Here is a 14856-nt window from a genome sequence, read left to right on the forward strand (position 1 = left end):
ATATGGGTGTAATGTGGGCGTATCGTTGGGCACGGTCTGAAAAGTGGGCAAAACTGGATGTAAACCGGGGCGTACACATGGGCGTGGACCAAAACTGCAGGACGGTGGCCTTGGTCTGCTCACTAAGCGATTGGGCCGCTACAGCCCCAAAACTTTAGGCGGAAAAAAGCAGGTTTCATGCCTCGCAACCTTTCCCAGTTAATCGGCACCGCATTCGGGCAATCAGCACACACCGTACCGAAAATACTCCCAGCTGCACACAATACTAACACAGTGCTCGGGTCAATTTAGTTTCATTAAGCCATTAAGTCACTGCAGCCCACACACACGGAAGGCAGACATTTGGAAGAAACTTATCTGCATTCATAGCTATTATTAATGTCATTGCTTGTGAGGCCAAATACATCTAAGTGATTTGTGCGTCTGAGAACGGTCCCTTTGCTTGTGCAACCGACCAAACGCGTGTGGTGGCTTTATGGGCATGCTTTCACTCTCCGAGCGAGGCATACGCTCGGATATGTGCGAATGTGTATCCGAGCGAGTCAACCCGAATAGGGCCCATAGTGGTAGCAGGCTCCTATGATGGTCAGGAATTGAGTTTTGGGTTAGAGCTTGATTGTTGAACAATACTAACTTTAACTGCACAAATACACTGAACACCAATTATGGCCATAAAAAAAGTTTTAATTGCTGTTTGGTCTACGTAGCTGCAGACAACTCGGAGTTTAGGTATTCTCAATAATTTTTAGATGGATTTCTCTTGACCCTGCTAGGCTCGGCCATGAAATTTTCCTGCTTTAACTATGTAAATTTAGGGTACTTGTTTCCTAACACGGCGCCCACGATTTTAAGTCGTATGGCATCTAATGCATTGTATCGCATTGCATGCCATATAGCCGCATGTGATGCGATTTAAGCACCCTATACGATTTTTAATGGTATAAGCACCCTAATGTTAAATGCACCCCCACTATCAACGCCAACCCGAAGCATGGCGAGCACAGCGGTACGCGTCCTCCGACCTTTTTATGCCCCCACTATCCCCGCTGGCATGGAGTTGATTTTATATAGTGTGGAGAGCACAGCGAGCCACCGAGCCTGAACACTTTACATCTAATCTATAGATTTGGGTGGGGTTTTACTTCAAAGTGAGATCTATATTGCAGTGTAATAATAAAGTAGTCAGTATTTTTCCTGCACAGAAACAAAATAACTCACCCAAATCAAATTCTCTCTGCACATGTTGCATCTGCCCCCCCTGCAGTGCACATGGTTTTGTCCATCTAAGAAGGAATTTGTCAGAAAGAGTGAATCAAAATAATACCCTGTGTTACTATGTAACTGGCAGTAATGGCTCCATCACATCAGTTTTGGGAAGATGAATGAAAGTACAATTAAATTGTTCCTCCTTTTTAATACAAAGTGAAAATTGACTGCTCTAAATACACAAGTGTTGTATATTCTATGTTGTAACTGTTGTATGTGCCAGCAGACAGTGTAGAATCACATGGGCTTATCTAACGGTTTTCTTGTGTTTTATTCTTTTCCTAGAATGGATTAAACCAATATTGCTTCCTGTTCTTCTTTGTTACGTGCATCTTCATAGCAGTATTTATCTACCTTATTGTGCCAGAAACAAAAAACAAATCCTTTCTGGACATCAAACAAGACTTCCAGAAACTCAACTACGGACATATAGGTTTACAAGTATTAGAAAATAACAGTACTGAGTAATGCAGCCGTGTGACACTGTATAAATTAAATTACATCAACAAGCTTCCCTTGTACAGATCTCTTCCATTTTACCAATATTAGCCAACATGAGCTTTAACGGACTTATTACTGTGGAATATAAATCCCGGCACCCATAGGTAAACGCAGTGGGAGTTTCTGGTTGCCCAGAAACCCCCCTTTTCTTGGTAAGTGGCTTCAAATATGACCCCAATAGCACTCATATATAATATGATCAATAGTGCTGCAACCACGTCACGGAGTTTAAGGGTCAGAGCAGAGCTGCTGCACATGCCGTGTACCAGCTTCTTCTACCACATGTACTGTATGTATGGATGTGAGCCCTCAAACATCACAATGGACCAGAAAGTAGCTGCCAGGAGGAAGATACAGGAGCCTTACCATGAAGTGGGCGATTGTATGCTTAGTGTGGTACTGGTTCTATTATATTTGTTTGTGTATTTATTTATTATATGTGTAACCTTTTCCTGACCACTTATCTAAATATGTTTAATGCAGCCTATACCATAGACCATCTGTAATGTTAAATATTAGTACTGTATACCATACAGTATCCAGTGTATAAAAATACCAATTTTCAGGGCTGTTACTGCTCAACCAGGCTCCTGTACTCCTATACTCTGCCGAGTGGGTGATTTTGTATTACATTTGAAAACCCACGTCTAAAAATCCTGCGTGTGCCACTGGCACCCCCTCCAGACAGAACTTGTAACCACATAATACAGTAAGTACAGTATGGAGCTGTACATAACATATGCCTAGGCTCCATGAAGGGCATTAAAATGAATGTCTTAAGGCTATGAAAGCCTCGTGAATTATTTTGCATTAGTGTACCGACTCTGAATCAGGCCCACTGTGTGTGGTACTGTGTTGCTGAAACACATGGCACCGGCCTGCACATGTGCAGTAGCACTGTCAGCAGTCATCTTGGTCAAGACCTTAATGCCTCAGTAAAGGGCATTATGGAGATATTTCAGAAGCCCACTCGTTTAACAACAATTAACAAAGTTTTTATCCCTGTGATCAACAAGGTTTCATAAAAATCCTCCATAGTGAGGGAATGGGAGAATTCTGAGCACGTGCTTACATCGCACGGCTTGTTTTAGTAAGGGATCATTTGATGGATTACACATCAGAGCACATTTGTATATATAATCAAATCTGATGAAACTGTTGCTGTTGGTCTATCATATTAACTGTAATTTGTATGCAGGACGCAAAATAAAATTTCTGTATATAAAGAAAATGCACATTTCTGGATAGTAATACCGAAGGTACATCAAAATAGAATTAGAAATATCACATGGTGTAGAACTACAGATAGAACATATGGTTTGCTATAGTATAGCAGTATACAGTAGTAAGAATACAAGTTATCAGAGGCTGCAGAAGCAAAACTCTGGGAGGCAATGGAGTCATCTGCCGTCGGGCTCCTGATCCCAAGGGGGCACCTCTCCTCCCCATCAAGTTTGAATCAGTTAATTGAAAGCTGTTGATATTGCTAATGTGGCTGACTCCTCCTTCTAACATAATTTTTGCAAGTATCACACCCTGTATTAGATCCCATGACCTTGCTTATGACATTATTGAGAGAATGAAGACAGTGTGCAGCTGTTTGTACATACAATACTATACTATCAGGATTGGAACAAATATGGGACAGTAAGACTGACTTCTTAGATCTTAGTGTTAAACTTTAGAGGGATGTGGATTGTTTGGTCTACAACTAGGTTGACAAGCATTGTGTTGACACCACTAGGTCAACAGGCATCAAGGTCGACATGTGTTAAGGTTGACACAAGTATTAAATAGACATGGGCAAGGTCGACATGGGTTTTTTCACTGTTTTTTTTTACCCGAACGTCGACAGTCGACTTGGACACAGTTTGAAGTGCACTGCATCGCTCGCAATGCTTCGGGCACACTATTTTATTCTCCCACCACGCCCTAGTGGATGATAGGACATGAAATACCGCCAGTCGGCACAAAAAACCCCATGTCGACCTTTTGACTGTTGACCTTGCCCATGTCAATCTAATGCTTCTGTCGACCTAGACCCATATCAACCTAAACCCATGTCGACCTAGTTGCTGTAGACCTAATGACTGTATCCCATTTAGAGCTACTAGGTCTAATGTATCTTGTATTAATAGTAAAAGTATGTACTCATTTAGTGATTTTGGCCCTTATTCTGACTCACTCGCAAGCACAAATCCCTTCTCAAATGGACAAAACCATGTGCACTGCAGGGAGGGCAGAGAGAATTAGAGTTGCTGTGCTGTTCAGCTATCTACTGCGGTGCACCATGTTCCGGTAAGTACTTCTTCATTACCCCAACTGCCTTTAGTACAGATGTAGTCATGCTCATTCATCCTGTCATGTCTCGCGTGACTAGTTTGCTGGCAAATAATGGGGCAAATGTGCATATGCACGTTTACCCTGCTCATTTCTTTGGGTGACCACTGGCAAAGAGCCACCATGGGTATGCCCGTGCAAATGCATTGCTGCGTGTATGAGTGTGGTGCATCTGTAGCTTTCCCTAACATCCCCTCCCCCACTGCAGCCTACCTACATTTCACATGCCGATGTGTCCAATGTTGATATTGGGATCTTTTTGACAGGATGTTGACTTATGCCCGTGCACAGGGTGAAATCACCTGCTGGGTCCCTGAGCGGTGCTTGAGTGGTGCAGGGGAAAACATCTTGTGTCACCTCAGCTTCAAACTAGCAGCACATTTATGCTTTCTATCCTCTTTATTTTAAACCAGCAGCCCAATTAATGTATTTGTAAAACCTTGTGACAAATTTATTTTAATCTTGGTAACCCATTTAAGCACCAGAAAATACATTAATATTCTTGCAGCACTTAATTCAGGCAAAGCCTACAGCTGAACCAATCCCCACCTGTATTGAGTAAAATCACTTAGAAGCCATGGAAAGAAGCCGGTTCAATAGGTTAAAGCACTGGAGAGAGCAGCATCAACACACCACTGAGGAGCTGAAGTAAAGATGGCCACTAAAAGGGTCTTTCCTGGCATCTCCTTTTATCATTTCATACAAGCCAGAGGGCTGGGTTTTCCAAGACGAGAAAGCCAAACCCAGCCCTCCTGTCTTACCATAGAACTCAGTGGTGTGCCAAAGGGGCCGGGGGCATATGGAAGAGCTGACAGTGGCTGTTAACAGAGAACTCAGCAGTGTCTCAGCGCAGCAAGAGGCAGCTAGGAGAGCTGACAACCACAGGTAACAGAGACATCATCAGTGTGTCAGCATGGCGGGGGGCTGCTGGAAGAGCTTACAGCCGCTATTAACAGAGACCACAGTGACTGTGGGCTACTTTGCTGTGTGCCTCCCTCTGACCGTGGCACAATCAGAGGAGGAAAGCAACAGTATTGCGGGAGCCACATCTTATTAACAAAAGAGGAGCATGCGGCTCAAGAGCCTCGGGCTGGCCACCCCTGATCTAATCTATAGTTAAAAAAAGGATATTGCACCAGACCAGCTTCCTGTAAGATAAAACATAGCAGCTAGAACTAGCCCTGCAAATCAGTGTCTATGAAGCACATAAAAGCATGGGGATTTGGTCATATTTTGATCAAACCTTCAAGTTTGCAGCCTGTCTTCAGGAAACCTCAATCTATGCAAATACCTACACTAACATACTGCATATGCATAGCACACCATTATATGGCAGTTAAATGTACAATACTCACCCCTCAGATACAGACCAGGGCAGTCTTGTGAGCGACAAGCCAACTAGGCCTTACATAGACGTGACTGGAAGCAGCCATGTTAACATGTTGAAACAAAAAGAAACATGTCTCAGCTTAACCAATATTGTGCATGGTATCCGCTGTATATATGAATAACAGAAAGACAGTTGTTGTTGCTATTACTAGCACTGCATATCTGTGTATCTAGCAAAAATAAAACCAGTCAATTATTTTGGTCCACTTCATGTAAACTAAATCCTCACACTCAATTATTGCTGCAGCTTTCACAGATTATCAGGAGCACACTGTTGCAGCAGCCCCATGTAGTGCAGTGGTGTCATGAACACCTCTATCAAAGTGTCAGTGTCTATCTGTGTGGGACTGTCATTCTGTGACTCACGGGTAGATTTATTAAGCTCGGTAAATTGATACAGTGTCTGGTTTTTATCACCGGCCAATCAGCTCCTACCTGTCATTTTTCAAACCATGCCTGTAACTTCGCAGGTAGGAGCTGATTGGCCGGTGATAAAAAAACAGACACTTTATCACTTCACAAGCTTACTAAATCTACCCCTCAGTCATTACCAGTGTGAATCTGTGTTAATGCTTATTGTATTTGTTTCATTACAACTTGTGCATTGCAAGGAATAATGTACAGTTCCGTGACCTTTGTACAAAGCTCTTGGCATGCAGCCTTGTGCTATTAATTTGCTCACTGATCTTAATAACTTCCAATAGCCTTATAAGCTACATGAAGGGTCTCCAAGCTGCAAAGCACTGATAGAACATATGGATAACCAGGCCAAAAAAAAAAAAAAAATACATAAAACACTAAAATATGAAAATATAGAGCTACATATACGAAAAATATTGCTCATCAACACAATGTTGTGGACTCACATTTAGATCTTGTAATTGGACTACAAAAAGCTCTAGGATTGGGGATATCAGCTAGATGAGTATTATAGCAGAATCTGCTATTCTCTGTTACAATTACAGTACTAGACTGTCACTACCGTATGCAGCATTTATAAAAATACAACTAACACTAAACTCACATCACCTTTAAGTGCCATCTGTACAATTTACAGTGCTTTATATAAAAGGGTTACAGGGGGGTATGGGCTCTACAGTTGTTACCAGTACCCTTAGGATAAACAAAGCCTGTTCCTTAATGCATTTCACCACACAACATCGCAGCTTTATTAAAAAGCAGGAAACAGGCTGTTCATTAATGGCCACCACTGTAGAGGAAAGAGACCTCCAGAAATTGCCCGTTATTTGAACCTAATTGCTATCAAGCCCCTATTAAGCCGCTAGTGAGGGTCCCTGTGGACAGCATTACAGGCTTCAGGCACGGATTGCTACTGTATACTCCTGTACTAGTGGGGAACATCCGGCAGAGTCGTTCCCTACATTGGGCTGTGATAGCCATCTTGTGTTTGGTACTAATAGCTACTTCTGGTGCAGCCTATGCAGCAAGCCACGCTGGTCGCTTTATAAAAGAGTGGGACAGTATATGGCTTCCATGTGTTTAATCATCTATATAGAGGGGGTCTATTTAACCCTTTCAGGTCCAACGTCTAGTCAGGCTCAACAGCCCTAGGTCCTTATTCAGATCTGATCACAGTGCAAATTTGTTCTCAAATGGGAAAAACCATGCTGCACTGCAGGTGAGGCAGATGTAACATGTATAGAGAGTGTTAGATTTGTGCAAGTTATTTTGTTTCTGTGCAGGGTAAATACTGGCTGTATTATTTTTACACTGCAATTTATATATCAGTTTGAACACACCCCACCCAAATGTAACTCTCTCTGCACATGTTACATCTGCCCCACCTGCAGTGCACATGGTTTTGCCCATTTGGAGAACAAATTTGTACTGCGATCAGATCTGAATAAGGGCCCTAGGGCTAGTAGTAGATCCACTGGTGAGCCACTTTAAAATAAGAACATTAACATTGTACAACATTCAATGTAGACCATTTTTGAATAATAAAAAAAATGACAATTAATTTAAACCAGACTGTTTGAATTGCAAAAAAAATAAAAAATTGGACTGCAAAGGGTTAAACCTGTGCAGATCAAATGCTAATTGGACTACATCTTGTAATATAACAAAGGCCACATTATTGGCAACTTTGGCTTGTCGTCTGGAATTAAGATCTTATTTCCTCAGCTTCCTTTGTCACCTGTTCAATCAGGAGGACTTTTTGCTTGCTAAAACCTCTACACCATACTGCGTGACACAGGTGAGTGCTTTTGGTATGCGTTTCATCCTTGCATGAGTCTGTGGTAAGACTGGGGACAAGTTTTCTAATGTTGTTTCAACAATATTCCATCTTATTCAACCAATAAAAACCTGTACAAATGTTAAAGATTACATAATAAATTACTGAAGAACTACTGTATATGAATTTCATGGGGTATATGTAATAAGTGCAAAATTTCTGCCAAGATTGGAGGTAATTTTAAAACGGTTTTGCCTTGTAAATGATTGCCGCTTTAAAAATGCATTCATTTTTAGTAGACACTCCGCACCTATGACATATACCCCCATATCTTCAAGAGTAACATTACAGAACTTTTTATAACAAAATAAGGAAACCAAAAAGGTTGATGCAAATGCTTGGATATACAGAGAAGTGTTGTTATTAATAGTAAAAAAAAGCAAGCTGTATTCTATTGTGCATTCTTGGCACAAGAGACATTCCTTCGATCTGGCTGACAGCTGTACAACAATAACATTCACAGTAGGTTTTAGCAAGAGGTCCATACAGACATAACATTTAATTGTACTTTCCTAGCTGATAAACACATTTGCATCTTTTTATTATTATTTTTTTTTTATTATGCTTTCACCTTACAATACATTTGTCAAAATCAGCATTACATATGCAATGTAAGTTTAACATGTCATTGAACACAAGTCTACGATCATAGCTAATATATGCTTGTATCTTAGTAAAAAGAAAATAATGGTTTCTGAAGTACAAATGACAGTGTCAATAAACTTATGTCCATAACAGTCAATGTTCAAGAATTGGTGTCTGTGTTATTCCTTTATCACCAGTTTGGTATCTCTAAAAACCCCAATATAGGAGTAAACCTACGTCATCAGCGGAGAGGCCGCGGCCCCGGCCCCGAGGACCCCCCCGTGTTTTTCATTCCAATCCCCTGCCATGCATCAAGTGTTTAAGAGATTGGTGGGTCTCCCTGTACTACTCGGGTTTCAAAGTATTCTGTGTTCTGGAGGGTTTGTTTAATCCTACTCTGGAAATCTCTAGGGAGAGAGAGTTAATATCACTCTCCCAGGTGCTGAAGTAATATTTCGTGAGTTTTTGTAGTGTAGTCTCCACCCAGTCCATCAGGAAAAGATAGTGGAGTTTGCCTTTGAACAAGTCTAGAGAGAGAGGGGACAAGTAATCCAATATTGTAAAATGGCCTCGCGAGCTGCTGCACTAATTGCTAGTAGATTGTAGCGGTGCAATTGTTATTTCGATCGATGCAATTAAAGCCTTTGATGCCATTGAGTGGCCCTATCTTTGAGCGGTGCTCCGAGCGTTCGGGCTGGGGCCAAATTTCATAAAGTGGGTACAACTCCTATATACCAGTCCGAGGGCCCAGGTCTCTGTTAACGGATGGACCTCGCCAGCATTTGCTCTTGCCCAGGGGACGAGACAGGGGTGTCCCCTCTCCCCTGTCCTGTTCACCCTGGCAATAGAGCCTCTGGCCTGTTTGTTGAGGCAACATCCTGTAATTGTAGGTTTCCCACTGGAAGGCTATAACAATGTTGTTTCATTATATGCCGACGATCTTGTAATATACCTACTGGATTACATCAAGTCCCTCCCGGTGGTTCTGAAGTTGATTGACAACTTCGGTGACTTTTCCGGATTTAGAATAAATAAGACAAAATCCATTATTTTCCCAGTCAGCTCACCGTTGGGACAGCCCCCATTATCCTCCCAACCCTTGAAATGGGTTACGACCTTTAAGTATCTCGGTATAATTATATCTTGGGATCCTAGAGACTACGTCCAACTCAACATCCAACCTCTATTTGTATGGTTAAGGGAAAAAATTAAATCCTGGACCAAACTCCCCCTGATAGTCACTGGGAGAATAAACTTGGTAAAGATGGTGGTTCTCCCCAAGTTTTTATATGTTTTTCATCATTCACCAGTCTACCTCCCGAAACCCCTATTCCGGAAACTAAATAGTATGATAGCTGCATTTATTTGGAACGGCGCCCGTCATAAAATTAAATTAAGTAACCTGATGAGGGGGAATGGCGATGGGGGACTAGGTCTGCCGGATATGAGGCGATATTATTTAGCAGCCCAGTTAGCACAATTAAGAACTTGGTTTTCATATGAGGAGTACGGTTGGGAATACGCTAATAAATTGTCCTCTCTCTCAACCTCCGGAGTCAGCCCGTCACAAAGAATCATACAAGGGAGATTAACAAATCAGATCCTCCATTAAAAGCACAGGCCATTAAAATCTGGCGAGAGGTAAATCAATTATTGGGTGTAGATTTTCTGGATAGAGACTATCGGGTTGTGGATCAACTTACAGATTGTGAAGCGTCCAGTTTACAGATTAATGAGGCCTGGCACCTCTATGAAGTGACCAAACTCCATCAGATTTACACTTCAACCGGGCTTAAATCGTTCACACAATTAAAGATAGAATTCAATTTGCCACAGACACATTTTTACCGATATATTCAGTTAAGAAGTGCGATCCAGTCACACTTTGTCAATGATACCCCTATATTTGAGGATTCACTGATAAAAACAATATTAAAGTCCAGTAATAAAAAGAAGATAGTCTCTAGAATATATAAGATCGTAGGTAAAGAAGTGTATAAAGACGGATTAATAGGCCTGCGGGAAAAATGGATACAAGATATGGGTGAACTGAGCGATGAAGAATGGTCAATGGCAATGAAATCTATAAACAAAGCCACCAATTCCCTCCGTGTCCAATTAACGCAATTGTATATATTTTATAGATCGTATTTGTCAGTAAAAACATTAACCAAATTCCCAGGGAGATCCGCTGCAACGTGTCCCAAGTGTGGCGACCCTTCTGGCACTTTTTTGCATCTGCTATGGGAATGCCAACGTGTTGCAAAATTCTGGGAAGAAGTAAAAAATGTAATAGTAGACACGGGGATCAATGAGATATTATCTGTCAAGTGCTGCTTATTGGGCATTATGGGCGATACTACGGTATATGCGGCAATGACAAAATCTATATCAACAACCTATGTTCGTTGGCAAAAGTTATAATCGGGAAAAACTGGATGGCTAAAGCAGCACCCGAGTTGAACTGCTGGGTAGTATTGGTAAACTATATCATTAGACAGGAGCGATCTCTATACACTAGTCGCAACACTCTAATTAAATTTAATATAATATGGCACAATCGCACTATCAAGACTAATTCATAACACCACATCACTAGGATAAAGCCACAACACATAAAAATAGGGTTAAAGGTAAGGCAGTACGGATGGTGTAATGGTTAGCATTACTGCCTCACAGCACTGAGGTCATGGGTTCAATACCCACCTTGGCCCCAACTGTGCGGAGTTTGTATATTCTCCCCATACTTGCGTGGGTTTCCTCCGGGTACTCCGGTTTCCTCCCACAATCCAAAAATATACTGGTAGGTTAATTGGCTCCCAAAAAATTAACCCTAGAATGTCTGTGTGTGCGTGTACATGTGGTAGGGAATATAGATTGTAAGCTCCACTGGGGCAGGGACTGATGTGAATGGAATCCTCTGTAAAGCGCTGCGGAATCTGTGTGCGCTATATAAGAAACTGATAATAAATAAATAAATAAATAAATAAGGGTGGGTGGGTAATAATGAGGGCGGGATAGGTATTATCACTATATGTAATATATAGCGGCTATTGACATCCGAATCACGTAATGTTACGCAATTTGTTATCACTTGTGTCCGAGCTTCAACAGTCGCACTATCTCACGCGTCTTGGAGTACTGCAATATATAAAGCGTACTTATTATCTCACTGTTCTAGTAGTAATTATGTATAAATTCATTTCGTACACATGCACCCAAATTCACCTATATTGTTGATATCTTAGGACCGTTGGGCAGCACAATCCTGTATAGTTCAATATGCTCCCCATGAACTCTAATTAAATCACTTACTGCAGGGTCATAACCTCTTTTTGCACCTAGTCTCAATTATAACACCGACGTCCTATATGGATCTGTTGTCACTTGCTGGCATAAAGACCAGCTCCGTCACTCATCCCGGTCAATACTTATATACACATCTCGGTATCAACATCCATTTGTACCGATAATTAATGCCAGTCAGGCTCACGCCAACATTATAATTGGTAATCAAGAGGTTGAGATGGGGGAAGACAGTTGGATATCGCATGCCACATAGGTTGTTGTACTATTTTTTAAACAAGTTAAGTCAACGACAAGTAGGAGCAAATACATAAATTTGTATTATATTCTGTATACGTAACAAAAGTGCATTGTAATTGTTCGTATGTGTTTGTATGACGTGTTATTTTTGTATTTGTAACTTGATAAAAGTAATAAAGATTTGAAAAAAAAAGAGAATTAGAGCAATGTGATGCATAATCATTGAAAAATATTCATTTTTATTACGCATTTATTCCCTATTCTTAGTTACACTAGTTAACAGCCCGTCCCAATGACGGAACAACATAACCGTAATGTCAGCAGGGGCAGCTGTGTCCGGTCGAACAGAGCAACAGTTGAATTGCTCTGCCAGGAATCATATAGGGGTCGCCAGTATACAAAACACCTGAATTCCACCCATTGAGGTGAGGGGCAGAGGCAGCCTTATTATATATATTTCGTCAATGGCATCCACCAGCACTAGTATTGCCTCTTATTCATCATAAATTGTTTAATACGTGACTGAAACACCAACCCATGGCCCACTGCATGTTTCTGCACTCAGTCGGCCTGCAAAACACTCCCAAATCGTGCCTGCAAAACAAAAAATGTGGGATCCACTCTAGGAAAAAAAGGACCTGTACTGATATCACTTGGGCTATTACCAACACTTCTGGGCGGTGGCTGTTCAGTTGATAATAATAGTGAAATTTTTTTTTTCCAATGGTGAGCTATACATTTACCGGGGTATGGATCATAGGATAGACAATCATTAGGTCTACAACCTGAAGGTTGACATGCATGACGGTCGACATGGGTCATTAGGTCAACACAGGCATTAGGTTGACATGGGAAGGTGGACTGTCAAAAGCTCGACATGGACACTAAAAAGTGTGCTGCTGCGTGCAGATCGCACAGGTTTTTTACCTTGCGATCCCGATGCACGCTCTCGTGACAGCGCGAATCGAAACCCAGATAGACAGGGCAGCAATGACTATATAGTGCAAATCTAATGCAGATTGCATGAAGTGTATGCAAATAGTACAGAGATAGCAAAGATTGCATAGCAGTCGTATCTTAAGCCGAACAGCAAGGGAATCTCACCGTGTGTACACACCATTACCATTTAGGTAGCGTATGCCTGAGAGTACAGCTAACATGCCTGTATTACAAATATACTAATATATTAAACACTTTCTAAAAATCTATCATGTCCCTATAATGTGAAGAAAAAATAAAATTAAGAACTATTTAGGAATAGAGGCCTCTGTGTATAAATACACCCAAAGGTGTAAAGATATATAATTTTATCCCTTGGCTGCTGTGGTCATACAGGGGCCTAATTCAGGTCCTGACAGGGCAGCAGCGTATGCTGCCAAGTATCCATGTTTGGTACTTTGTGCATGCGCTGGACCTGTATTACGCATGTGCCGTTTGGGTCTGTTATGTAAGACGCAGATCGGCCGCAGACGGTCAATGATTTTACTAATTGATCTTATACAATAAAAACCTAGAAATCACATTTACTAAACGCTCATGTAGTATACAACACATATGCTAGCGTAACAATAAAAACATAAAACATTCTCTACATTTTAGAGTTGCTCAGCGACATTAAAAAAATTACAAATTTTGATTTGAATTACAACCATACCATATGAAAGATGCAGCTTCTGCGGTTGAGTGAAAAAGAGGATTAAAATGCGTTACTTACCAATTTATTGTAACATTAATAAGAAATGCATATTTATTGGGAGTTTATTGGCAAATTTCCACCAAGGCATATCATACAAGGCTGATAGAGTGTAAGGTCTCCTCTTTCATATCTTAATTTCTTTAGAATACAAAAATTATATTACTGTACATAAACTGCTGTACATAATATCCATATATTACTTAAGAGGTTATCAGGAAAACTTATGCAGAAGAAGAAACAATGCAGCCTTAAATGTAGATTACTAGGGATAGTAGGAGCCACCTTACCTTTATCTATGGCCTACAAACCTGTGCTTTATATTGTCACATAACTTCTCAACGACTTCTTACAACTTGAAATAAAGAAAGTAATATTCCATGCGTATTTGATAGGACAAGTACAAATCATTCCTGTGCCTGGGTATATATTAATATAATGAAATATAAAAACATACGTAGATGATGCGGTCATATGTGAAGCAGCAAATAATATCAATACTAATGATTTCCGTGATTCGGATTCAATTTCAAAATCAAACCTCCTCTCGGCTACCAGGAATCACTCAGATTATATTCTCAAGACATTAGTCAGACTTTCTTGTTTTTTCCAGACAAAAACAGACCCATTTACAGGAGTTTAACAGAATTGCATACCTAGACATATGGCCAAATAAATACACTTTGCAAAGCCTAGTTTTCTGAAAACGTCACAAGCATGCAGCATTATGTTATGCTACATGCATAAGCGAATATGCACGAATGTGTAATATGATTATCACATGCAAGTTTAGCATTGGATTTATATGACCATACCAGTTTCTTCAATTTACATAATAAATAAAAAAGTATTCTAAACTCTGCCTTGTTCTTTTAAATATATCTTTCTTATCATGTGAAACGCACATTAAACTCCCTGACACAGCTTCTATTTCCAGTGTAACGCCAGCATCTAGCACATACCTAGCTGCGCTGCAGACTACAGATTATATAAAAAGTAGAAATTGTTTATTGTACAAAGATTACAAATATTACATAAATGTGTCACGGGCTACTACACAATCTTGTCATGTTTTACTCTCTTGACGTGCTGTGTTGTTGAGGCCTCTGAACACGTAGAAGTGCTGGCTTCTGAGTGGGAGTCATGTACCCGTTTGCGATTTATTACATGCTGCGGATTAAACACAATGTGAAAGCCCTTTATTAAACAGCAGGAAAAGCTTTGTAAATGTTCATGCCACTGTTATATGACTGATGGGATAACCTTATGGGAGGATTTG

The 14856-nt window shown here is 40.7% G+C and overlaps 2 protein-coding genes and 1 long non-coding RNA gene across 7 annotated transcripts in view; 1 reads left to right on the top strand and 2 right to left on the bottom strand.

Annotated features, from left to right (window-relative positions):
• LOC146007997 (solute carrier family 2, facilitated glucose transporter member 11-like) overlaps positions 1-3733 on the top strand; it is an 87487-nt gene extending 83754 nt beyond the window's left edge. For both annotated transcript variants that reach the window (XM_083146835.1, XM_083146844.1), the window contains one exon: positions 1552-3733. In XM_083146835.1, coding sequence (XP_083002961.1) covers positions 1552-1734 — 183 coding nt within the window. In that variant the 3' untranslated portion in view covers positions 1735-3733. The remainder of the gene's footprint in view (positions 1-1551) is intronic.
• Positions 1-5873, bottom strand: part of LOC146008005 (uncharacterized) — a 30035-nt gene extending 24162 nt beyond the window's left edge. Inside the window, exon 1 of the long non-coding RNA XR_014444443.1 lies at positions 5463-5873. This is a non-coding gene — a long non-coding RNA (uncharacterized LOC146008005). The remainder of the gene's footprint in view (positions 1-5462) is intronic.
• A 1489-nt stretch (positions 5874-7362) lies between these two features.
• The window catches only part of CHEK2 (checkpoint kinase 2), a 53035-nt gene continuing 45541 nt past the window's right edge, over positions 7363-14856 (bottom strand). For 2 of the 4 annotated variants that reach the window (XM_083146882.1, XM_083146873.1), the window contains exon 15: positions 7973-14747. In XM_083146882.1, coding sequence (XP_083003008.1) covers positions 14631-14747 — 117 coding nt within the window. In that variant the 3' untranslated portion in view covers positions 7973-14630. Of the gene's footprint in view, positions 14748-14856 lie in introns of all 4 variants that reach the window. The other 2 variants (XM_083146893.1, XM_083146864.1) reach the window with 2 other exon arrangements.

This window comes from Crinia signifera, chromosome 1 (assembly GCF_055691185.1).
Source record: "Crinia signifera chromosome 1, ASM5569118v1, whole genome shotgun sequence".
Taxonomy (NCBI): Eukaryota; Metazoa; Chordata; class Amphibia; order Anura; family Myobatrachidae; genus Crinia; species Crinia signifera.